We start from the raw sequence: 26,436 nt of genomic DNA on the forward strand, positions 1-26,436 counted from the left end.
ATCCCAGGAATGAAAGGATTCTTAAATATATTGAAAATCAATCAATTGGATACATCACATTAACAAATTGAAGAATAAAAACCATATGATCATCTCAATAGTTGCAGAAAAAGTTTTTGACAAAATTCAACACCTATTTCTGATTAAAACTTTCTGGAAAGTAGGCATAGAGCATACTTACTTGAACATAATAAAGGCCATATGTGACAAGCCCACAGCTAACATCATCCTCAAGGGTGAAAAACTGAAAGCATTTCCACTAAGATCAGGAACAAGACAAGGTTGCCCACTCTCACCACTGTTATTTAACAAAGTTTTGGAAGTTTTAGCCACGGCAATCAGAGAAGAAAAATAAGTAAAAGGAATCCAAATTGGAAAAGAAGTAAAGCTGTCACTGTTTGCAGATGACATGATATTATACATAGAGAATCCTAAAGATGCTACCAGAAAACTACTAGAGCTAATCAATGAATTTGGTAAAGTAGCAGGATACAAAATTAATGCACAGAAATCTCTGGCATTCCTATACACTGATGATGAAAAATCTGAAAGTGAAATCAAGAAAACATCCCATTTCCCACTGCAACACAAAGAATAAAATACCTAGGAATAAACCTACCTAAGGAAACAAAACACTTGTATGCAGAAAACTACAGTACACTGATAAAAGAAATTAAAGATGATACAAACAGATGGAGAGACATACCATGTTCTTGGATTGGAATAATCAACATTGTGAAAATGAATATACTAGCTAAAGCAATCTACAGATTCAGTGCAATCCCTGTCAAACTATGAATGACATTTTTCACAGAACTAGAACAAAAAATATCATAATTTGTATGGAAACACAAAAGACCCCAAGTAGCCAAAGCAATTTTGAGAAAGAAAAACGGAGCTAGAGGAATCAGGCTCCTGGTCTTCAGACTATACTACAAAGCGACAGTAATCAAGACAGTATGGTACTGGCACAAAAACAGAAATACAGATAAATGGAAAAGGATAGAAAGCCCAGCAATAAACCCATGCACATATGATCACCTTATGTTTGATAAAGGAGGCAAGAATATACAATGGAGAAAACACAGCCTCTTCAATAAGTGGTGTTGGGAAAACTGGACAGCTACATGTAAAAGAATGAAATTAGAACACTCCCTAACACCATACACAAAAATAAACTCAAAATGGATTAAAGACCTAAATGTAAGGCCAGACACTATAAAACTCTTAGAGGAGACGACAGGAAGAACACTCTATGACATAAATCACAGCAAGATCCTTTTTGACCCACCTCCTAGAGAAATGGAAATAAAGACATAAATAAACAAATGGGACCTAATGAAACTTAAAACTTTTGCACAGCAAAGGAAAGCATAAACAAGACGAAAAGACAACCCTCTGAATGTGAGAAAATATTTGCAAATGAAGCATCTGAGAAAGGATTTATCTCTACAGCTTACAAGCAGCCCATGCATCTCAATATCCAAAAAACAAACAACCCAATGCAAAAGTGGGCGGAAGAACTAAACAGACATTTCTCCAAAGCATATATACAGATTGTCAACAAACACATGAAAGAATGCTCAACATCATTAATCACTAGAGAAATGCAAATCAAAACTACAATGAGGTATCTCCTCACACCAGTCAGAATGGCCATCAACAAGAAAACTACAAAGAATAAATACTGGAGAGGGTGTGGAGAAAAGGAAACCCTCTTGCACTGTTGGTGGCAATGTAAATTGATACAGCCACTATGGAGAACAGTATGGAGATTCCTTAAAAAACCAAAATTAGAACTACCATATGAGCCAGCAGTCCCACTACTGGGCATATACCCTGAGAGAAGCATAATTCAAAAAGAGTCATGTACCACAATGTTCATTGCAGCTCTATTTCCAAAAGCCAGGACATGGAATCCACCTAAGTGTCAATTGACAGATGAATGGATAAAGAAGATGTGGCACATATATACAATGGAATATTACTCAGCCATGAAAAGAAACAAAGTTGAGTTATTTGTAGTGAAGTGGATGGACCTAGAGTTTGTCATACAGAGTGAAGTAAGTCAGAAAGAGAAAAATAAATACTGTATTCTAACACATATATATGGAATCTAAAAAGAAAAAGAAAAAAATGGTTCTGAAGAACGTAGGGGCCAGACAGGAAAAAAGACCCAGACATAGAGAATGGACTTGAGGACACAGGGAGGGGGAAAGGTCAACTGAGACAAAGTGAGAGAGTGGCATGGACTTATATATACTACCAAATGTAAAATAGATAGCTTGTGGGAAGCAGCTGCAGAGCACAGGGAGATCAACTTGGTGCTTTGTGACCACCTAGGTGGGATAGCGAGGATGGGAGGGAGACACAAAAGGGAGGAGATATGGGGATATATGTATATGTATAGCTGATTCACTTTGTTATAAAGCAGAAACTAACACACCATTGTAAAGCAATTATACTCCAATAAAGATGTTAAAAAAAAAAAGAAAGGAAGAAACTCTGACCTGAGAAAGAAAAGGAATGGTAATAAATATCTTAGTAATATTCTTGTTTAGTATATAACATTTCTGTTATACAAATATAGAAAACAAATATCACCTGATGCGTTATTTTCGTATACAATTAGCTAAGATTTCTGAAAGGTAGTATTTTCCCAGATTTCTGTATGTCAGTTTATTAATACCCAGGCAGAGTTGAAACTTCCTGCCAAAGTTGCATCAAATCAAGGTAGCTGAAGGCAGTTAACAGCAACAAAACAAGGTGGAAAGTGAGGCATTGACAGCTGAAGTGCCCGTCCCTCCCATAGCTTAAGAAAGCCTCCAGTTTCCCTCAACAATCCAAGACTTTGGTACTGGAATGAAAAAATCCAGAGGGCCACACTGAAATCCAGCTGCAGTCACTCCAAATGAGAGTCCAGCTTGAGCCCAGCTTCCCCAGCAGTCAGGGGAAGTCAGTTCTAATGCTTTCACAGAAAAATTAATCCCAGAAAATTCCATCACTTAACTGCATACACTAGCTCTTCAGTGAAATAAATTAGAATTCCAGGGGAAACAGATAATATGCTTGTCCACTTTAGAAGTTCTTCATGACCGGGTTCTGACTTCATCAAGAAGAAAGTGATTTCCAAACTTCCATCTGAACAAAAAAATATTTAGACTCTTAGTAACTGTGCAGATTTCCAGGGACACTTCTCCACCTAAAAATTCTTACTCAGTAGTGTGGAGTGAGGCCAAAATTTTCAACTTAAACAAATAGTCTATATAATTAATCATTTCTGCAACAAATATTTGAGTGTCTCATATGTGCCTGACAAAGGTCTAGGCACTGGGAAAGCTATATCCTAGCTTTCCTTTAAGTCATTTCCTTTTCTTCTTCTCTGTGGAAGAAGACAGAGAATAGTAAACAAACATATACAAAATTTTAAAATCATTTCTTTTTGTGATAAGTTATGAAGAAAATTATAAAGTAAAATAATAGAGTGATGAAGAAAAGGAAATGACTACTCAGAAAAAGTGCCAAGGAAAGCATCTCTGAGAAGAAGATATTCAAGCTGAAACCTGAGTAATATATGGGAGACAGTAGTGAGAAAAACTGGGGTAGGAACATTTCTGAGACTATGAACACAAGTGAAAAGTTCCTGATTTTCCCAGAAATCCCAGAGTTTGGTATTTTCTAGGAACAGAAAGGTTGTTGAAGCTGGCATGTACTGAGAGAAAGATTGGTAGAAGATAAGATAAGAGGAATAAAAAGAGACTAGTAGGCTCTGATAAAGGGTTTAGAACTTATTCTAAGTGCTATAGAAAGCCATTGAAAATTTTAAGCAGGAGAATAATCATATTAGATATATGTCCAAAAATAACATTTTTATGGCTATGTAAAGAATGATTGTAAGATGACAAGAGTGAAAGTAGTGAGATCAGACAGGGAACTGTTGTGATAGTCAGGTGTGCAATGTCAGTAGCTGGGCCTCACTAGGTAAGACTAGAAAGTGGTGGCAGATTCAGCATATATTGTTAAGACAGGGCTTATCGTTCTAATGGATCTTAAGGGAGGTGGGACAAAAGATGACCCATAGGATTTTCTCTTGAGCCACTGGGTATCATATCACCATTTATTAAAAAGGAAAAGACTAATGGAGGACTTATTTGAGACAGGGATATGTTTGTAGATCAAATATTAGGTTTTGTTCATGGTAAATTTGGGGTGTCTAATTCAAATACAAACAGAGGTGTTACAAAACTCTTAGATACTTAAATCTGTAGTTCAGTGAAGTCAACTGCATGTAGATGATATTTAAGGCTATAGGAATGGAGTAGGTCAACTAGAATGATATTAAAGATAGAGACTAAGGGGAAAGGTAGAGGAGTGGTGAACTCAGGAAGGATCTTTGAAAGTTTTCCTAACTTTAAAGTTTGAAGAAAATAAAAGGAATCAAGAAAGAAAGTAAGAGCAGCCAGTAATTTGAGAGGAAAAAATCAGAGAAAGAAATCTTACAAGTCTGAAAGACCAATCACCATTCGAAAGGCTGCTGAGATTGACTAAGCAGAAGATCTAAATGTTAGCAGTGGATTTGGCCACATGGAGGTCAAAGTTGACCTATCTGTTTTGAATGGCCAAAAAGGAATAAAAGACCTATGGGAGTAAATGTAGGACAGAATTACTGAGAGCCCTAAGACCACAGTGGCTAATTAACACCTTACAGAAATGAAAACTTTTCATTTTTTCGTTTTTTTTTTTTTTTTTGCGGTACACGAGCCTCTCACTGTTGTGGCCTCTCCCGTTGCGGAGCACAGGCTCCGGACGCGCAGGCTCAGCGGCCATGGCTCACGAGCCTAGCCGCTCCGTGACATGTGGGATCTCCCCAGACCGGGGCACGAACCCGTGTCCCTTGCACCGGCAGGCGGACTCTCAACCACTGCGCCACCGGGGAAGGGAAGCCCTGAAAAGTTTTCTTGATTACCTCTTGTATTTTGTAATCTGTGTCTTTAAATGGGACCCAGAAACCCTGGAAAGTCACTAAAGCGTGAAATTATGTGTGCATTAATGCTAATGTCAGAATGACACCCCCTTCTGGGCTCCAGATGACATCCAATGTCTCCTCATAGTCTTCCTATCAATGTCCACCTGAAAACATGTTCTCTTTAGATGTTTCCTGCAAGTAGAGATCATGACTATCTACTCTATTCCCCAAAGTACCTTATTTTTTAATAAGAACTGTATATGTCTGTGCATTTTTTATTTAACTGAATGATCTACAGGAGAGCAAACTTTTGATATTCCACTTTGTTGGTGTTAAAACAAATTTAAGAGCATTTTATGCTATTTTCCCATGGGTTTTACACAATGACAATGGTTTCTGAAGCATACAAATTTCTACACTAAAATGTTACCTTTCTGATGTTTTAAGAATTAATAATATAGGAAGTTATGTTAGTTATTTACATTGTGACTACTATCACAAACATTGTTGTACTTCAAGCACATGGTATTGAGATCAGCCTGGTACTAAAGAAGTTGCTAAAAAAATAAGATGAGACAGAAAAAATAATAATGAAACCACGTGCAAGTTAATACCACCAAAAGAAGAGAAAATAGAAATAAAGTACATAACAGATGTAAGAAACACTAACAGAATAAGAGGAAGCTGCTATGGGTAAAAGAATGCATATAAGTCAATAATCATCTTTCCACTTATCACAAAATGTTTATTTCATAGCGCTGGAAATATGAACTTCTTACAAAATACAATAGCTCCAGTGTGTCAGAGTTATATAAATGGACACTGCTTACCAGGATCTAAACTCAAGGAATCAGTAGCTTGACTGAGAAGCCCTGCTGGTGCTCCTCCCATATTCCAGGGATGTTTCAGGAGTCCATCATGGCCCCTCAGATGAATACGTGACTAGATCAAGGCTGGTGAATCAGTTCTAGATCACAAACACAACAAGTTTGGAGACTGTTCAGCATCATACTGACACCCTGGGAGATTTCATTTTGTAGGAGATCTGATTCTTCTTTTAAGAGCTTTTCTTTGGAAAACACTAGGGTATCTGAATAGCTCCAGAATAGAATTCACCTAATTTGTCTACAACAATCACTCAAAACTCTTTAGCTCTCTTAGATTACCCAAGGTGGATATACGTGATATGGGGAATGTTCAGTGTCACTAGTATTCAAGTAAATGTTAGACTATCAGCTCCACAAGGGCAACAATCTTTGCCAGCTTTGGCTACTAATTTATCCTTAATGCCTGGAACAGTACCTGAAATAATTTAAGTGCTAAAAAAATAATATCTAGTTTTGCAAAGTTCCCAAGGGGCCCAGAAGAAATGTAGAAATGTTTTTCTTTTAGTAGGGAGAAGGATTCCTAGCATCCCCAGGTAAAATATATTATCCTGACAAAACAATGTCATTGAAGGTACTCTGAATCTCTGGTACTTGTGAATTAAATAAGTAAACTCTCAACTGAAAATCAGTATCATTTTATGGCTCTACATCAATGGCAAAGAAATTACCATGTGGAACAGAATACATTCATAATTTGAGGACTGACCAGAACATAATCTTCCAACCAACACTTGACCCAGATGACCAAAGGAAAATGATGTAACTGAACAGTCCAAATAGATTGGCTGGTCTTACTACTTTAGCAGCATGTTTTAGCAGTTTTGAAACTCTGCCATCTTTCTCTGAACTGCAGAAATCAACTACTTTGAGAAATAGAAAATCTCAACTTACTCTATACAAACTGAATAAGCATTTCAGGGCTGTGAACATCATTCTTAACTTTCTCAGACATGAAATACTTCTAAGAAAAAGAGGAACACAACACAATGCTGTTATTTCTTGTTTGTATTCTGGCAGTCCTACATTGATTCCTGTAAATACCTCAATCTGGCCAGGACTTCACAGCTAAAGTGAAGTCACAGTTAATGTTTTTTTCCAGAGAAATGTAAGCAAAGAAAATATTTTTCCCTGAATTATCTAGGCAAATTATTTGGTTAGCTGTATTTTACCAAAATATTCCCCATATTGGTGGTTTTATGATATATATTTTGTAAGTCAGAATGAGCTGTCTTTGAAACAGAACAATTATTCTGAATTCAATACTTTAATTTTATACATCCAGAATGGTTCACCTATATTATTGAAATTTAAGAATCTAAGTGCACCTTTGATTCATAAGAGGTTAATCAATCAACAGGTGCTTATTGCATGCTTATACCATGAACTTACTGAAGAATAAAATGCAAATGGATCCCTACTTTATATTGATTAAACTATTTTATATTTGGATATAACTTGTAAGAAGTTGTTCTTGAGTATATAAGAGATGGTCAGTTTTCTAGTTTTTAAATATTGATGGTTGTAATTCTGGAAGAATATGACCAACCACAGCCCATAATATATATAGGGTCACTTGATATCCAGGGTCTTAAATTAAAAAGAAACATTTGAAATGTAAAAGTGCTGTGGTTAGCTATTTTTCATTTTAATAATAGCTTTAAATTCAAATAGGTATAGTTAGTTGATTAAGAATGCAGTTAATATTTTTAAAACTTCTCCATATCTTTTCATAAAATATAAAAATTCATTCTTTAACTCGTGTGAATAATCTCTTTCCAAACCTTATGAATGACAGCTCTATTTCCCCCTCTGCATTTCATTAACCGAGATAGACGCAAAGATGGTCCTGCTATCATCAAATCTTTCCTTTCTGTCATCTTCCTATTGGGTACAATGTAGAAGGAATATAAATTGCATGACGCAAGGCACTAACACCCTTTAATTAGTCTCCAGTTATTTACCTTGGGTCTTCCCTACAGTTGAGAGGCCAACTCAACCTACTGCCAAGCAAGACCTGACGGGCACAAGGAAAGGTAATCATATTAAAACGTTCAGAGAGAATGATTCTTTATCACAGTAGTTACTAATAACACCACCAATGTTATTTTAGAAGCACATTTTCTTCCTTTTAACTTTATTGTTAAGCTTGAATATGCCTTGGCATCATTTTGATATTAGTTTCTAACCTAAACCTTAGATTCTGTATGTTATCATCAAATTTATTTTTAACTTCACTTTGGGTTAAAGTCAAGGTTTGATACTGGCTAAACTACTGAAGACAATGTAAATTCTAAAGAAAGGTTCATTGTTCAAGACAATGAACCTATTCCTACAGACAAATGTGGAGGGCTAACTTCTTAGGAAGATGAAAGTGCATAATAATCTAGATTGATCTCTTAATTAATTTCAAAATTTTATTTATATCTAAAGGTTATAATTTTATTTGTTATAATATAGCTTTTAAAAAAACATGACTTACATATCCTAATGAAAGCTGAATAGTTCTTCTGTTTCACAAATTTTTCTGTCTTACCAAGTGATGAAGGCAAATTCAAGTACTCATTGGTTTAAGTAACTGACAAGTGAAGTATGGTTTTATCTCTCTGATTTCTGCTTATGCTAAAAATGGAGGAACTACTATCATTTTACAGATTGTTTTTGTGTGAGTATGCTTGTGTTACAATTTTGCATGAATTGTAAAGAAGTCTGTGATTCACCATGGAAATATTATTATTCAGTCTACAGTCTTAAAAGTTAAACAGTGATTATTGTATAATATTGTTTTCTATATTCACTATACTGTATTATAATCATCAAGCTTGCTAAGGGACTAGATCTTAATTATTCCAACCACAAAAAAGAAATGATAATTATGTGACATGACAGAAGTGTTAATTATCACTACAATTGCAACCATATTACAATTATACAAATACATCAAATCTACATGTTGTACACCTTAAATTTACACAATGTTATATGTCAAATCTATTTCAATTAAGAAAAAGTTAACTGGCAAGTAAAGAATTAATAAGGAACTCCATTCTTCTCAGTGAAACTTGAGAGGAAACAACCTATGCTGTAGGTTGTTCAAATTTGATCACACATGAGTTCTTTTCCATCCAATGGTATCCCATCAGAGGTTCTGAAGTCAGTTTAGTAGACAGCATTTCTAATCATTCTTAGCTGAAAATCAAAGGTGAATGGAGTCCGGTGTGTGCTCTCTTTACCAAGCCTGAACTTTAACTCTGTAACCCTCTTTTGTAAAACTCAGTTTGTAGGTTTCAAGTCTATACAAGTATAGCAATAACAATAGCTGCAACAAGACGTAGTTAATATTTGCTTCATAAATACAATATGTATTTAAATATTAAAAGTTTGAAGTGTCATATGTATCTTTCACAAAAAGCAATTTATTTTTTTAAAAAATCAAATAAATATGTGTGACTACCCTATAATCCTTTACAAAGGTAAGGCTAATTTATTTCTTCAAATATTTCAGCCAGAGACCTGTAATTGTCATATCATATTTTTTCATTAAAATGATCAAGCTAATCACATCATTTTTGATTACTGGAGAAGCAGATTATGAAAGATGCAGTTTCAGTATACCCCCCATGTCCTCCATTTTACACATTCCAGTTAGATTAATCGTGGAATTATAGAATTTCATAAATTTCAGTTCTAACTTTTGTTTATAGGTAACAGTAGTAAGGCCCAGATAAAGGAAATTACTTGGCCAAAATTACACAAGTAGAGATAGAGCCTGAGATAGAACTCAGTTCTCCAAAGGAATGTGCAGTCACCTCAGTCTCTAATCTGAAACCACTCAACTGCTTTCCGTTGTTTAGAAAGGCATGCCTAATTCTTCAACCTAGCATTTAAGACCTCTGCTTTTTCTTCCCTCAACTTTCTTTCCAACTTTGTATTTCCCTTCTTTCTATTCAAATGCCCATAGATATTCCCAAGACTTTCTCCTCTACTTGAAGTTTCTCTCTATTAATCTCTGCATGGGCAAGTCACACCTATAATGCTATCTCCTACAGAAATAATTTGTTGATTTCTTAACTGAAAACTTCTACCTGTAGAAAACCACTTTTGTGACATTTTCTACTTTCTTTCCTCTAACAGTGATTTGTGTGTGTTGCAACTCTCTTCCTAAAATTGATGTTACTTGGCAAGACCAATTCACCTTGATAATCTCAACACTTGACACAGTGCTTTGTTCCTAGTAGGTTCTTGGTGCATGTAAAATGAGTATATGATTAACCTTATAATGGTACTTTCAGTAATATAAGCAAATATTAAATTCATTCCGTTTATACTGTTTGGTTTTTCTAAAGCTTTTGATAAAATAGATTTTCCACATTGGCTAAATCTACCCCTAAATCTGACTCTTTCTTTCCCCTTAAACCAAAGATAACATTGTTCCAAATCACTCTTAAATTATTAGCAACAGACCCTTTTAATGTAATGGGGTTTTTTTGTTTGTTTTTTTGCGGTACATGGGCCTCTCACTGTTGTGGCCTCTCCCGTTGCAGAGCACAGACTCCGGACGCGCAGGCTCAGCGGTCATGGCTCATGGGCCCAGCTGCTCCAAGGCATGTGGGATCTTCCCAGACCCAGGCACGAACCCATGTTCCCTGCATCGGCAGGCGGACTCTCAACCACTGCGCCACCAGGGAAGCCCTAATGTAATGTTTTTAATTTTTATTTTTAGGTGCAATGATGAAGAGTTTTTACCTAGTTGTGACTATCCTGGCATTAACCCTACCTTTTTTGGTGAGTTAATTTCATCTGATCAATTTGTATCAAAACTTTTTAAAAAATTTATTTAAGGTCTCTAATTATGTAAATTTCTAAATACAGTCATATTTTATGAAACAAAACAGCTGCATACTAACTATATTTTCCTAATAGTAATTTATTTTTACATTTATTTCTCTTATAAAATTAAAGTCATGTTCTTCTGAATATACTTCTGGTTTCCAGGAATCAAGAAATCATACTTTATCATGTATAGAAAACCTTTAAAATTCTCATATGATAGAGAAAATACATTTTGGGGGAAAAAACAGTAAATATTTTTAAATTATAATGTGATCTAAAAATTCACAAAAAATAAATACAGAAATCATAGACCAGAAGCAGAAATGTTTTTAATTAAATTCCTATCTCGTGCAGACTCCAATCCCTTAAGGGACTAAGTTCTTAAAAGATTAGGAGCTCGTTTAAGCTTTTTTACCAATTTCAAATAACTTGACAGGTACTTTTAACATTCAAACATATTGTAATTTTTGTTATAATCTTTCCATTATGTCAATTGAGACTCCTTCTCAGGGCTTATATCCACAAACAACTCTATGATTTTCAGGCATTTTCTTGAATTACATGCTGTGTATCAAGGCTATTGGAACAAGAAAAATGTTTGGAATTTTTTTTTTCTTTTAATTTTTTCGACTTGTTTTCCTTATTGTTTTGCCTATTGCTCTGTTTTATTTTCATGTTCATTTGGGGATCCCAGGCACTTATTTGCCAATAGCAAGTACAGAAGGCAAACATCTCATGTTTTGTGACCTCCTCTTAGATTTTAAAATATGGGAGGATGCTAGTCCTTGTTTCATAATTCATTTATTATTAAATTTAGATTTTCTTTTAAGTTAATATCTCAAATAATTATATTAGGTAAATTCTTGGAGTCAAACTTTTTAAATATTTGAATTACTATGGCTTTCACATTTATTTTCTTTCATTTATTCTCTGAAATTTGATTTTATTGTGGCCACCTGCATATTTAGAACTTGGGTTTTCTCTTTGAGTGAAAAGGATTAAAGTTTAAATCAGAAAGTGACCCACAACTGCCTGACCTATAGCAACCTCTTCTTGAGCTACTTGAGCCTGCTCTAGCCCCCAAATACTCCTTCTGGTTTTCACAAAGCTACAAGCCCCACAGACATGAAGAAATAATTCAAAAGAAGAATGAAAGTTTATAGATTGTACCATCCAATCTTATGAGCAATCAAAATTATACAAATTAAAACAGCAATATGATAGCATCTTTTATGTGCTAAATTTATTCCTTCTCTCCAAAATAAAAATAGTTAAGATACAATTTATTACTAGCAATTATGAGATGAACTGCACAATCTTATAGCCTACTGGTGGCATTATAAGTTGGCATAAATTTTCTGTACAGCAGTTTAATAATTTCTATCGAAGAATTTCTCCCCCAAAATCACATTTTTGAAAAACTGTCTTAAGAAATCAATTAAAACTATTTAAAAGGCCACTGATATCCAGATGTTATTCATCTCTCTATTTATAATAAAACATTTTTTGGAAAAAGCTTTAATGGTTAACAATAAAGAACAAACATTTCATGACATAGTCATTGATTATTTATATTTCTACTATGAATATGTAAGTATGAAAACTATGATATAATGGAAAACTGCTATGAGAGATCAAACTTCTTTTAAAAGAAGTAAGATACAAGATACTAAAATGAACATATACCAGGAATACATAATACATATAGATTGGTATTATATTTAAATGTCTAGATTATCAGGATTTTTGAGTATAGGCAAACTTTCAATATTTATATAACTTTCTAAATTTTAAACTAGTGATTTAATAAATTTGGAGAAAAATAAGTCTCTGTCTCGTATTACACACCAGTATTTTTTTCTAATCTCTGATTTTCTATACCTACAACTTCCAAAAGTTTTGTAGAGTCTTTTATATCCAAGTGATATGTGTAAAGTCTTAAACTAGAACTGTCATTTTTAAAATATTTACCATTATGAACTCACTCAAAAGTTTATAAAACTTTTGTGAGTTTTAAAGCTTCATAAAATTGCTAACTCCTGATTTCCTATGAAGGTTGTAATCCAGAATTAAGAAAAACACTATAAATACACAAAATTTGATTTTTTAAATGGTATTATTTATACACTTATATACTGACGTTTTGCTAGATATTTTTAATCAAGAAAACCTCATAAATCATCTTAGTAGGAGAACAAAAACAGAAAAATATGCTCAACGCTCCTCTTATTTTTAACAATGTATATTCAGTACAAACTGAATATAGGTTGTTCATGTTCTTCATTTAAGCAAATATCATGTATTACATTTGTTGGGGTCAAATGATCATATTCTTTTCAACCTTGAATTTTTCTCCCTAAACAGTGATTTTTAAAGACAACTTATCCATGGAGCTCATTATTACTATTTTAGTTAGTATATTTATGTCACTTCTTGAGTGGTTCACAGACTATGGTTAGTTAACCATGGAAAGTGCTTTATAATATTTTACAATACTAAAATAAAAACAAAAAAATGTTTTGTCTTTGATATAAAAGACATTTTTAAAACCACAAGAAAATCTAGACTCTTTCTTGCTTTTTTTTAACTTCTTATTTCTCATTCTTTCTCTGAATCTCACCAGAGTGCAGAGGGGCAAAACCAGGAACAATCAACAGTAAGTTCAAATGTTTCCCATAGAGATATGAACTCCAAAGTATAATATTATGCAAAGTTTAATGATATTAAAATGCCTCTGTCTAAACACTAAGTAAATATTTAAACTCCATGAAATAATCTAATAATCTTTGTAAAAAACATCACTTCAACAACCAATCATATGAATCAACCTCAATGTTTATCTGAAAATCTCAGTATCATTTTGTAGGCCAAGTCATGTCTTTTGATTTTCATATGTATTTAGTAACATGAGAAAACCCTCTCAGAATTTAGTAGTGGGAAAAAATGAAAACAAAAGCAAAGTTTAATATTTCTCCTGTCTACTTTTTAAGACTTGGGGAAAGATCCCTCTCTGACCCTTCTTTGAATACTTCTCATACACTTGTATTTACTTCTACCTTTTGTTTCCCCAATCTGTTTGAATGAATAGGTCTCCATTCATGAGAAAGGCTTGCTTTGCCGTGTAATTTTGTTGATTTGTTTCTATGTATATGGAAAGATCTAACGACGTACTTTTATAACTGCACGTTATAAATAGAACATTAATAGAACTGAAGTAAATAAAAATAGAAAATTTCCTAACTGATCTTTAATGGATAAAACTAGGCTGAAAAAAATCCAAAGTATAAATCCAGAAATCCATATCACATTATTTTACTATTCTGCTATAATTAGTTTAGAAAAAAATGTGCCCTCAGCCTAATCCTTCGATAAATAAAATACAATTACAAACATGTGGTGAGAATGTATATATACACGTATAAGGAAAAATATATACATAGTTTTTTCTGTGTGTAGTATGTCTGTATACTGTATGTCAAAGCACTCTATGAGACTGGTCTAGCTGTGGTACTTATAATGTACAGCATTTACTGAGCACTTTTTGTGTATGCCAAGCTCTGGTCAATATGATTTACATTATGGATTAGCTCATCTAATTTTTTTTAACTAATATTATTTTTAATGTTTGTTGAAAATCAAGAAGTGGAAGGGAAGTGTACAAATCCATATCTTGTAAAATAATATGGTTGCTGGGTTCACTATGTCCAATGTTGTACTTACTTAACATCAAATACTGTAATGTTGTATTTCAAAAAATTCTGATTTAAGACATCTTTTCATTCTAGCCTACAATAATACTATTCTGCATAATTTATTCTTTTTGCAGCGCTGTGAGAATGATGAAAGATTGTTCAAAGAAAAAACAGTAAAATATATCCCAATTCATTATGTGCTGAGTAGGTATCCTAGTTATGGACTCAATTACTACCAGCACAGACCAGCTGTACTAATTAATAACCAATTTATGCCTTACCCATATTATGCAAAGCCAGTTGAAGTTAGGCCACATGCCCAAATTCCTCAATGGCAATTCCTGCCAAATATCTACCCACCTACTGTGGCACATCACCCACACCCACGTCCATCATTTCTTGCCATTCCACCAAAGAAAACTCAGGATAAAACAGTCATCCCTATCATCAGTACCATTGCTACTGATGAGCCTACACTTATACCTACCACTGAACCAATAGTGAACACTGTAGTTACTCCAGAAGCTTCCTCAGAATTCATCACGAGTACACCTGAGACCACCACAGTCCAAGTTACTTCACCTGTGGTCTAAAAACTAAGGAAACATCAAAGAAGACAACACAGGTAAATGAGCAAAAGACAAAATGAATAATAAACAAGATTCATGGATTTATCAAAACAATCATAAAATCTAAAATAGTATAGATGGATAAATTAAATCTGTTACAGGAGCAGGGTAATTATAACTTTAATTTGGTGGTGCCTTAGCATTGATACACTAGATTCTTTTCCAACAAGAAATGAAAAATAATCGTATTTTACAAAATGAAGAAAAATTGGGAACTTTTTTATCAAACTTTTTTCAACAACTGGAACACTCCTAGAATCTATTTGTTTTATTTTATTCCTATTCACAGACAAAGACAGTGGAGTAAATGACTATTAAACTCATGATTTTTCTTATCTCAAAAATGCAACTCCTTAGAACAATGTATATAGGATATGAGTTTAAATACATTTTAATTGTATAACAGTGTTCTTGCATTCAACAGTGTTCTTGCACTCTAATTTTGGTATGAATAGAGTGAAAGGAAATGATAGGCTTCCCATGTAGCTTTTTGATTTAAAATACAACTCAGTGTGACATAGTGGTAACAGCATTAAATCAGAGAAGGCTGCTTCTTCCATTGTGTGATCTTAGGCAAGTCATTACTCTCAACGAACTTTCAGTTTCTCATAATTTTGGTTGCTATGAGGTTCAAGTGAGAAAGCATATTGTGAATGAGTTGTAAAAAGTGATCAGTCATGAACTGTAATGCTTTAGAAAAGATAAAGTAAAATTAGTAAATACTAAAATTTATTTTCAACTAACATCTCAAGTCCTTACTAAATTATCAAAACTACATAACTATCTCAGTTTATTCCTGTAGCAGCCATGTGGAATGGATTATATTACCATCCTGAATTCACAAAAAAAAAAAGCCGATAAATGCAAGTTACTACAGCTAGAAAGTTCAAAACTGGGAACCAAATCAAACCTGCTTGATTTCAGATAGTGAGGCTTCATTAGTATGTCGCCTATTTCCATATGGGCTAATTTGCAAAAAAAAAAAACCAGAAAACAAACTATAATTTCCCAAGATCAGCATATGTGTAAATTTTATTATTGAGTTATGTTTAATAAGACTTCTGGTAAGAAAAAAAAACATAAGTTAATAAATCTTTGACTCATTAAATTTTTGAAAACAAAAGGAGAAAATTAATAGAGACAACATGAAAGCAAGTAACTGAGTATTCAATTGTCCATTTTATTGATCTAAAATACATTATTACATGATTGTTTTTAACAGAATAATCATTATCTCAGTAGTTACATTTGTTCAAAACTAATGAACCTAGATTTCTAAGTTAAAACCACTGTATAATATCACTTATAAAAAAGAATGTATAGGACTGTGTCTTTCTGTAAATATCAGGTGAAGGCAGTTATTTCGGTTCACTATATGTGGAATTTAAATATTTAAATTTAGATATTTAATTTGATAGACTCCTTGATACAGACATTAGACAAATCAGAAGCTAAATAAAAGTCTACATATCATGAGAACGGTTAGCACATTATGAACTAAATTCCTAAACTGTCATTTTTATAGGTCTTTCTGAAACCACGTGACTGCTTCACACTGTCCTTTAACCAGTTGTCTGCCTTCAGTGAAGAGAGAAAATGATTTTCACAGATTCGGCTCCTTTCTCTTCTCCCCTTACATTTTACATCCATGCCACATTTAATTTTTTGATTCCTGCATAATAAAGCCAATTGAATGCAATGGATCTCTTAATTTGAAATAGTCTGTGAATACACCTCAGGGATATTTGAAACTTTGAAATTCCAAGATAAATTTAGTGTGAGTTTGAGTACACACATTTAATTGGAGGCAAAGTTCATAATTTCGTCTGATTTTCAAAGTGGTCCATGGTTTAACACTGATTAAGAACATCTTCTGCAGGATGACACTGGAACATCTAAATTTATGGCTAAGTCATTGGGACCAGAGAAGAACTAAGCTATAGTGTTCAACTCCAGAAGACCACAAAGTGACTCTTGGGAGCCATGAGAACTCTAGAGGTAGCATTAATTTAGGTGTCAAAATGTAATGCTAATTTTAGTCTAGATCATTCCCAAGAGCAAATTCCAGATACAGACAGGTTACAGATGACCACAACTACAAACACAGATAGATATATGGCAAAATAAACAAGAGTTGACTCTTGACCTGCATGAACCAGTTTCCGCCAGACTTGAAGCTATAGTCTCACACCTGTCAAACTCACATTCATACAAACACACACACACACACACACACACACACACACACACACACACACACACACCAGGAAGCTTATGGAATTGAGGTCTTCCAGTCTACAAAAATAGGTGAATACTCAAAGTCCAAAAATATGGCAGTTTTTCCCTTAATGAAATATTGCAAGTAAAATGAGTGGGTCATGTATGTGCTTGCTCCATATTTAACACATCATGCCAGGAAAAATACAAATCACTCAACCCGTACAAAGGGCTTACTGTCACTCTTTTGCTGAAACCCTCAATAGATGTTCTATTGTTAGGAGTGGTTTACAAAACTTTACCTTCTCTCTCACTCAAATGCTAGAGTCTGGAAGAGAGGGCTGGTCAGGAACATGGCATGGCTGGGCTTCATTTGCTATGATCTTTAATAATATTACTAATTTCTAGAAAAATGAAGTTAAAGGATGGAAGAAATAGAATTTATTTCATTAATTAATAAAACATTTATCTCAAAGTACTATAAGAATTATTATGGAATACAAAACAACAATAATAATAATAAGCAATCAACAGTTATATATTATAGACCATAGGCCAATTTTCTATTTGCTCATATATATTCAATCTTTTAATAGTTACTCATGGACTACATATTATTATTATTGTTACTATTATTATTATGAAAGAGAATTGAAGTAATTTTCTCCAAGTGGAACTGGAATTGAACACGGATAATTCTGCTTTAAAATCCTTGTTTTTAATCTTGTGAACACTACTATAAAAGCATTTCCACACTGGGTGGTGAAATAAAATATGAAACAAAATACTGTGAAACAGGAAAAATATTCTTGTCTTAATATTGGCTCATATTAATACAATAATATGTCTAACTAAAATAACATTAATAAAAAGAGTTGTTAAAAGTAGGATTTTAAATAAAACACTTACCTCCCTGATATGACATTATCTGAACTTTTGTACCAATTGGATTAACCAGTTAGAGTTTACTGTGTAAGTAATATGGCAGAGTAAATCCCTCAACTACTATTTACATGTTAAGAAAATACATTGGTGAGTTGGTTATTTTGGATTTGGATAAATTACTTTCAGATGCAAGGGTCCATTCACGTGAGGCAGTTTATATGAGAAATTATATCTTTAGCACAGAAAAGAAATGGGATCTGGAGATTTACACATATTCATTTTTCAATTATTTGCCAAATGCCCACTATGTGAATACAGCATGTTTCCTCCTCGCCTCTAGGACCTCACAGACTAATGAGATTAGAAAAACATCTTATTATTCAGTCTTCTAACACAGCCTTATCTGAAAGTTCTCAGGTCTTCCACAAATGCAGTGATAAGTTATATAATAAATATTTATTTAGCACTTTAAAATGTATAAAGAGCTTTCACACATAGAAACCTCTTAATCTTCATCAATAACCTCTTAAAATAATTTCTTATTAATCCTCATTTTGTATATGTGAACACAACTTTAAAGTAGTTAAACATAAGAGAGTGAAAATTTATAGGCCTTAGATTTAGATAGAACTGAATTAAAGGTTTAGCTCAAAATTGCTTAACTGTGTGACCCTGGATAGCAGATAAATAAAGTGGACAATAACATTTTTTGATTTATTGATATACATGTTAGGCTCTGTATCAAGTATTTTACAGGTTTTACTTTATTTATTTCACATAGTACTCCCTTAGAGAGGCACTATTATTATGTTCATATATAAACAAGGAAACCGAGACTCAGAGAGATTAATTTGCCCAAGAACAAAAAGCCACTACAGGGCTTCCCTGGTGGCGCAGTGGTTGAGTCTGCCTGCCGATACAGGGGACACGGGTTCGTGCCCTGGTCTGGGAAGATCCCACATGCCGCGGAGCGGCTGGGCCCGTGAGCCATGACCGCTGAGCCTGCATGTCCGAAGCCTGTGCTCCGCAACGGGAGAGGCCACAACAGTGAGAGGCCCGTGTACCGCAAAAAAAAAATAAAAAAATAAAAAAAGCCACTACATATATATACTACCAGATGTAAAATAGATAGCTAGTGGGAAGCAGCCACATAGCACAGGGAGATCTGTGCTTTGTGACCACCTAGAGGGGTGGGATAGAGAGGGTGGGAGGGAGACACAAGAGGGAGAGGGAGGAGATATGAGGATATATGCATATGTATAGCTGATTCACTTTGTTATAAAGCAGAAACTAACACACCATTGTATAGCAATTATACTCCAATAAAGATGTCAAAAATAAATAAATAAAATAAAATGAAAATAATTTTAAAAAAATTAAATTTAAAAAAGCCACTAAATGGTAGAGTTTTGTTCTGAACTCTAGAAATTCAGTACACCAGCTTTTGTTATCTTACTACTTGGACAAAAAACTTTTAGCCTAAGACATTCATTATAGTACCCTACTTTCACTGGACAGTCAATAAATTTTTATTTCCTTATTTGTAAAGAACATTCACTGTCCGCAAGACAAGGCCAATTTTCATGATCTTACTAATACTACCTTCCTATTTCATCTCTCCCCATTAGATCCTCATACCATTCACCCCAGTGACTCAGAAACTCCCCAGATGACCCTAGCTGTATTAATATCAACACCAGTACTTTTCTGAAGCTGCTCAAATCCTTTGGGTAATTCCTATCACGTAACCAAAATTTGACTCCTTGGCTTATTTATCACATCTTTAAGAAAAACTTTCCTTAACTTCCAAGATCAAGTGCTCGACTCATGTGCTACCACAGCATCCTTCCCCCTACCTATTCCTTTCCTATTTGTTATACCTCCCTGTCCACCTCTCCTGCTGGGATGTAAGCCCTATGAGCCCAGGAACTATGTTCTCCCACCACTGCCTCTCCAAGGTAAGGCCCAATACATTATAAGAGCTAAATAAATGTTTGCTAAACAAATGAGTAAGTAAAGGAATAAAAGGGTTTTTAATAATTGAAACTGAAATACCCATTTAATTGGATTAAATAATCTAGACGTTCCTTACCAAAATCTAGGAAAAAAAAATGTTGACCTTAGCAGTTTATTACTGATCATAAACCAAATTACCACAGGCCAATTTAAAACTCAAGAAAATTACTGAAAATCATACCAATCACAGCAATTTAAGGTATAAATATATAATGCTTTTTATAACTTAATCTCAGTTTTCAAGGAAGGAAAGCTGAATGCCAACAGAGCGATAACCAAATTGCTGTATCAATATTACGTTATCTTAACTCTACCACACTATTTAGAAAAAGGAAATGATGGCCTGTCCTCTTCCTAATCTTCCTAATGTGATAAATGGAGTAATGGCCAGATGCCTATATTATTAGAATAAAGGCTATAAATGTAATAAATGGGACAGATGAACAAAAATGGACCTGAAAGTTTGTGTATTCTTTTTTCTTCTTTTAACATGTTTATTGGAGTATAATTGCTTTACAATGGTGTGTTAGTTTCTGCTTTATAACAAACTGAATCAGCTATACATATACATATATCCCCATATCTCCTCCATCTTGCATCTCCCTCCCATACTCCCCATCCCACCTAGGTGGTCACAAAGCACCGAGTTGATCTCCTTGTGCTCTGCGGCTGCTTCCCACTAGTTATCTATTTTACTTTTGGTAGTACATATAAGTTCATGCCACTCTCTCACTTCATCCCAGTTTACCTTTCTGCCTCCGCGTGTCCTCAAATCCATTCTCTATGTCTGGGTCTTTTTCCTGTCCTGCCCCTATGTTCTTCAGAACCATTTTTTCCTTTTTTTTTTTCAGATTCCATATGTATGTGTTAGCATATGGTATTTGGTTTCCTCTTTTTGACTTACTTCACTCTGAATGACACACTCTAGGTCCATCCACCTCACTACAAATAACTAAGTTTTGTTTCTTTTTATGGCTGAGTAATATTCCATTGTATATATGTTCCACAACTTCTTTATCCATTCATCTGTTGATGGACACTTAGGTGGCTTCCATATCTTGTTTACTGTAAATAGAGCTACAATGAACATTGTGGTACATGACTCTTTTTGAATTATGGTTTCCTCAGGGTATATGCCCAGTAGGGGGACTGCTGGGTCATATGGTAGTTCTATTTTTAGTTTTTTAAGGAGTCTCCATACTGTTATCCATAGTGGCTGTATTAATTTACATTGCCACCAACAGTGCAAGAGGGTTCCCTTTTCTCCACAACCTCTCCAGCATTTATTCTTTGTAGATTTTTGGATGATGGCCATTCTGACCAGTATGAGATGATATCTCATTGTAGTTTTGATTTGCATTTCTCTAATAAGTAATGATGCTGAGCATTCTTTAATGTGTTTGTTGGCAATCTGTATATCTTCTTTGGAGAAATGTCTATTTAGATCTTCTGCCCATTTTTGGATTGGGTTGCTTGTTTTTTTAAAATTGAGCTCCATGTGCTGCTTGTAAATTTTGGAGATTAAGACTCTGTCAGTTGCTTCATTTGCAAATATTTTCTCACATTCTGAGGGTTGTCTTTTCATTTTGTTTGTAGTTTCCTTTGCTGTGCAAAAGTTTTTAAGTTTCATTAGGTCCCGTTTGTTTATTTTTGTTTTTATTTCCGTTACTCTAGGAGGTGGATCCAAAAAGATCTTGCTGTGATTTATGTGAAAGAGTGTTCTTCCTATGTTTTCCTCCAAGAGTTTTATAGTGTCTGCTCTTACATTTAGGTCTTTAATCCATACTGAGTTTATTTTTGTGTATGGTGTTAGGGAGTGTTCTAATTTCATTCTTTTACATGTAGCTGTCCAGTTTTCCCAGCACCACTTATTGAAGAGATTGTCTTTTCTCCAAAGTATATCCTTGCCTCCTTTGTCATAGATTAGTTGACCATAGGTGCATGGGTTTATCAAAAGCCCTTGATCCTTTTCCATTGATCTATACTTCTGTTTTTGTGCCAGTACCATATTGTGTGGATTACTCTAGCTTTGTAGTAAAGTCTGAAGTCAGGGAGTCTGATTCCTCCAGCTCAGTTTTTTTCCCCTCAAGACTGCTTTGGCTATTCAGGGTCTTTTGTGTCTCCATACAAATTTTAAGATTTTTTGTTCTAGTTCTGTAAAAAATGCCATTGGTAACTTGATAGGGATTGCACTGAATGTGTAGATTGCTTTGGGTAATAGAGTCATTTTCAGAATATTGATTCTTCCAATCTAAGAACATGGTATATCTCTCCATCTGTTTGTATCATCTTTAATTTCTTTCATCAGAGTCCTATAGTTTTCTGCATACAGGTCTTTTGTCTGCCTAGGTAGGTTTATTCCTAGGTATGTTATTCTTTTTGTTGCAATGGTAGATGGGAGTGTTTCCTTAATTTCTTTTTCAGATTTTTCATCATTAGTTTATAGGAATGCAAGAGAGTTCTGTGCATTAATTTTGTATCCTGTAACTTTACCAAATCCATTGATTAGCTCTAGTAGTTTTTCGTGGCATATTTAGGATTCTCTATGTATAGTATCATGTCATCTGCAAACAGTGAGAGTTTTAATTCTTCTTTTCCAAGTTGTATTATTTTTATTTCTTTTTCTTCTCTGATTGCCATGGCTAGGATTTCCAAAACTATGTTGAATAATGGTGGTGAGAGTGGACATCCTTGTCTTGTTCCTGATCTTAGAGGAAATGCTTTCAGGTTTTCACCATTGAGAATGATGTATGCTGTGGGTTTGTCATATATGGCCTTTATTATGTTGAAGTAGTTTCCCTCTATGCCCACTTTCTGGAGAGATTTTTATCATAAATTGGTGTTGAATTTTGTTGAAAGCTTTTTCGGCATCTATTGAGATGATCATATGGTTTTTCTTCTTCAATTTGTTAATATAGTGTATCACATTGATTGATTTACATATATTGAAGAATCCTTGCATCTCTGGGATAAATTCCACTTGATCATGGTGTATGATCCTTTTAGTGTGTTGTTGGATTCTGTTTGCTAATATATTGTTGAGGAATTTTGCATCTATATTCATCAGTGATATTGGTCTCTAATTTTCTTTTTTTTGTAGTATCTTTGTCTGGTTTTGGTATCAGGGTGATGGAATAGAATAAGTTTGAGAGTTTTTCTTCCTCTGTAATTTTTTGGAAGAGTTTGAGAAGGATGGGTGTTAGCTCTTCTCTAAATGTTTGATAGAATTCCCCTGTGAAGCCATCTGGTCCTGGTCCTTGTTTGTTGGAAGATTTTTAATCACAGTCTCAATTTTATTACTTGTGATTGGTCTTTTAATATTTTCTATTTCTTCCTGGTTCAATCTTGGAAAGTTAAACCTTTCTAAGAATTTGTCCATTTCTTCCAGGTTGTCCATTTTATATGACACAGAGCTGCTTGTAGTAGTCTCTTAGGATGCTTTGCATTTCTGCGGTGTCTGTTGTAACTTCTCCTTTTTCATTTCTAATTTTATTGATTTGAGTCCTCTCCCTCTTTTTCTTGATGAGTCTGGCTAATGGTTTATCAATTTTGTTTATCTTCTCAAAGAAGCTTTTAGTTTTATTGATCTTTGCTATTGTTTTCTTTGTTTCTATTTCATTTATTTCTGCTCTGATCTTTATGATTTCTTTCCTTCTACTAACTTTGTGTTTTGTTTGTTCTTCTTTCTCTAATTCCTTTAGGTGTAGTGTTAGATTGTTTATTTAAGATGTTTGTTGTTTCTTGAGGTAGGATTGTATTGCTATAAACTTCCCTCTTAGAACTGCTTTTGCTGCATCCCATAGGTTTTGTGTCATCGTGTTTTCATTGTCATTTGTCTCTAGGTATTTTTTTATTTCTTCTTTGATTTCTTCAGCGATCTCCTGGTTATTTAGTAATGTATTGTTTAGCCTCCATTTGTTTGTGTTTTACATTTTTTCCATGTAATTGATTTCTAATCTCATAGTGTTGTCATTAGAAAAGATGCTTGATATGATTTCAATTTTCTTAAGTTTACTGAGTCTTGATTTGTGACCCAAGATGTGATCTATCCTGGAGAATGTTCAGTGTGCATTTGAGAAGAAAGTGTAATCTCCTGTTTTTGGATGGAATTCCTATAAATCTGAATTAAATCTACCTGGTCTATTGTGTCATTTAAAGCTTGTGTTTCCTTATTAATTTTCTGTTTGGATGATCTGTCCATTGGTAAGCAAGTTTTGAAACATGAAAAATTCAGTAAAATCTATTCATTAAACATAACTGCAAATAGGCCTTTCCAATAAGTAAAAAGTGAGGGCTTCCCTGGTGCCACAGTGGTTGAGAGTTGGCCTGCTGATGCAGGGGACATGGGTTCCTGCCCCAGTCCGGGAGGATCCCACATGCCACGGAGCAGCTGGGCCCGTGAGCCATGGCCACTGAGCCTGCGCATCTGGAGCCTGTGCTCTGCAACAGGAGAGGCCACAACAGTGAGAGGCCCGTGTACCACAAAAAAAAAAAGGGAGACTTACAGTGCTTTTATGTTTTTTTAATAATGTTCTATCAAATACAAAAGTAAATATGTTAGCCAGGAACTGCTTGGAGGTCTTGTTTAAATAAATGAGAAATTATTTTATGAAATTGGTAAAATAAAGAGGTCATTTAAACCATGTTGATCTCATCAATTTTTTTTTTTTTGCGGTACGTGGCCTCTCACTGTTGTGGCCTCCCCCATTGTGGCCTCTCCCAGAGCACAGGCTCTGGACGCGCATGCTCAGTGGCCATGGCTCACGGGTCCAGCTGCTCTGCAGCATGTAGGATCTTCCTGGACTGGGGCACGAACCCATGTCCCCTGCATCAGCAGGCAGACTCTCAACCACTGTGCCACCAGGGAAGCCCTCATCAATTATTTTTAACTGTCATCAACAGTGTTCTTTGAAACCACATTGTGAAGCAAATGATCATAAAAGAAATCATATTTTCCAAAGGAAAAATTAGACTGGAGTTCATATTTTTTAGCACCAATAAATTCATATGACCAAAACCAAAGCCAGAATAAATATTATATAGCTCTAAAAATTGTTAAAATATTGTCAAAGAATAACTTTGAGAATTTAGTTATTTGCATGAAAGTGAGGGGCACTGTTTTCAACAAACAAAGGAAAAATGAGAATTGTGATAAGAAGAAAATAGAGGGGAAAAAAGATGCTGTCTTGAAATTGTAAGTTATATTTTACATTTTGGCAGTAAATCAGCAACTCACAAGGGGGTCAGCCTAGACAGGCGCCACTTGAGTAGTTTCACTAGGGTCATCAAAAATTGATTATATGTTATTTGGAAAGTGAGAATGGGATGGTTCTTTTGTGTAAAATCTTCCAATGACCCTCCATTAACATTTTCAGCTTATTTAGAAAAGTTTGTGCCTTATCATTTACCAGAATTGTTTGAAACTATAATTATGCATTAAATTTTTAAAAAGTAAAATAAGGTTATTAAGCACATTGATTATACAAAGTCCATCACAGAACAGAGATTTATAAAGCACATAAAATATAAAATTATTGAATCAATATTTGACCTGTTAATTTTGTTGTAAATTATTAAATGTTATGTAATTATTAATATAGTTAACCTTATTAGAATTTAAAAGAGGATCTTTAAGATAAATTTCAAGCCTCAGGTCCAATTAAGACAAAATCTGCCCAGTGACATCTGATCTACTAAATTGATTTTCTCTCTAGAAAACCTAGAAATCTAAAATGAATCAAATCTTTTAAAATAATTCCAGGAACTGTATTGTGGGTAGCACTCCAAGTTCAAAATCATTCTTGTCAAACATAAAGATTAGAGCATCTAAATATGTAGTTATAGAAAGAATATCAATTGGGAAGAGTTTAAGGAAAGGCTCATGGATTTGATTTTTTTTTTCATATCCCCAAAACATAATTGGTAACTGGCGTGGGAAAAGAGAGTCAATGACACTCCTTTTTTTATTGAAATTGAGACAGTGGATGAAGAAAAATAAGCTAGGAGAATATTTCTTTTGTTCAATATTTGAATATGAACCCCATGGCATTTTGATGGAACTGGACTCAGTGTCACTAACCATCCCCTAATCACATGAAGTCTTGATTCAAAGGATTTAAGAAGGGAAATTTGGAATGTAAATAAGTAGTAGTGTGAAGGGGAGGCTGCAGTAAATTATTTCACATATAAGAATGTTTATATAGTACTTGCTAAATATTTTCTTACAAAGGTAAAATAATTTTGTTCACTTGGCTATTTTGTTTTAATGATTTATTTAGAGCACTACTTTTTTCACACTTAATAAAAAATTAAAG

The 26,436-nt window shown here is 34.1% G+C and overlaps 1 protein-coding gene across 1 annotated transcript; it reads left to right on the plus strand.

The window, feature by feature from the left end:
- Positions 1 to 10,578: 10,578 nt before the first annotated feature.
- On the plus strand, positions 10,579 to 14,968 carry CSN3 (casein kappa; the record flags this gene model as incomplete). Its single annotated transcript, XM_079919822.1, has 2 exons — positions 10,579 to 10,635; positions 14,510 to 14,968. 2 exons carry the CDS (start codon positions 10,579 to 10,581, stop codon positions 14,966 to 14,968), a joined length of 516 nt encoding a protein of 171 aa, XP_079775948.1.
- Positions 14,969 to 26,436: the final 11,468 nt, after the last annotated feature.

The sequence above is a fragment of the Stenella coeruleoalba genome (genome assembly GCF_951394435.1).
Source record: "Stenella coeruleoalba genome assembly, chromosome: 4".
NCBI classification, from domain to species: domain Eukaryota; kingdom Metazoa; phylum Chordata; class Mammalia; order Artiodactyla; family Delphinidae; genus Stenella; species Stenella coeruleoalba.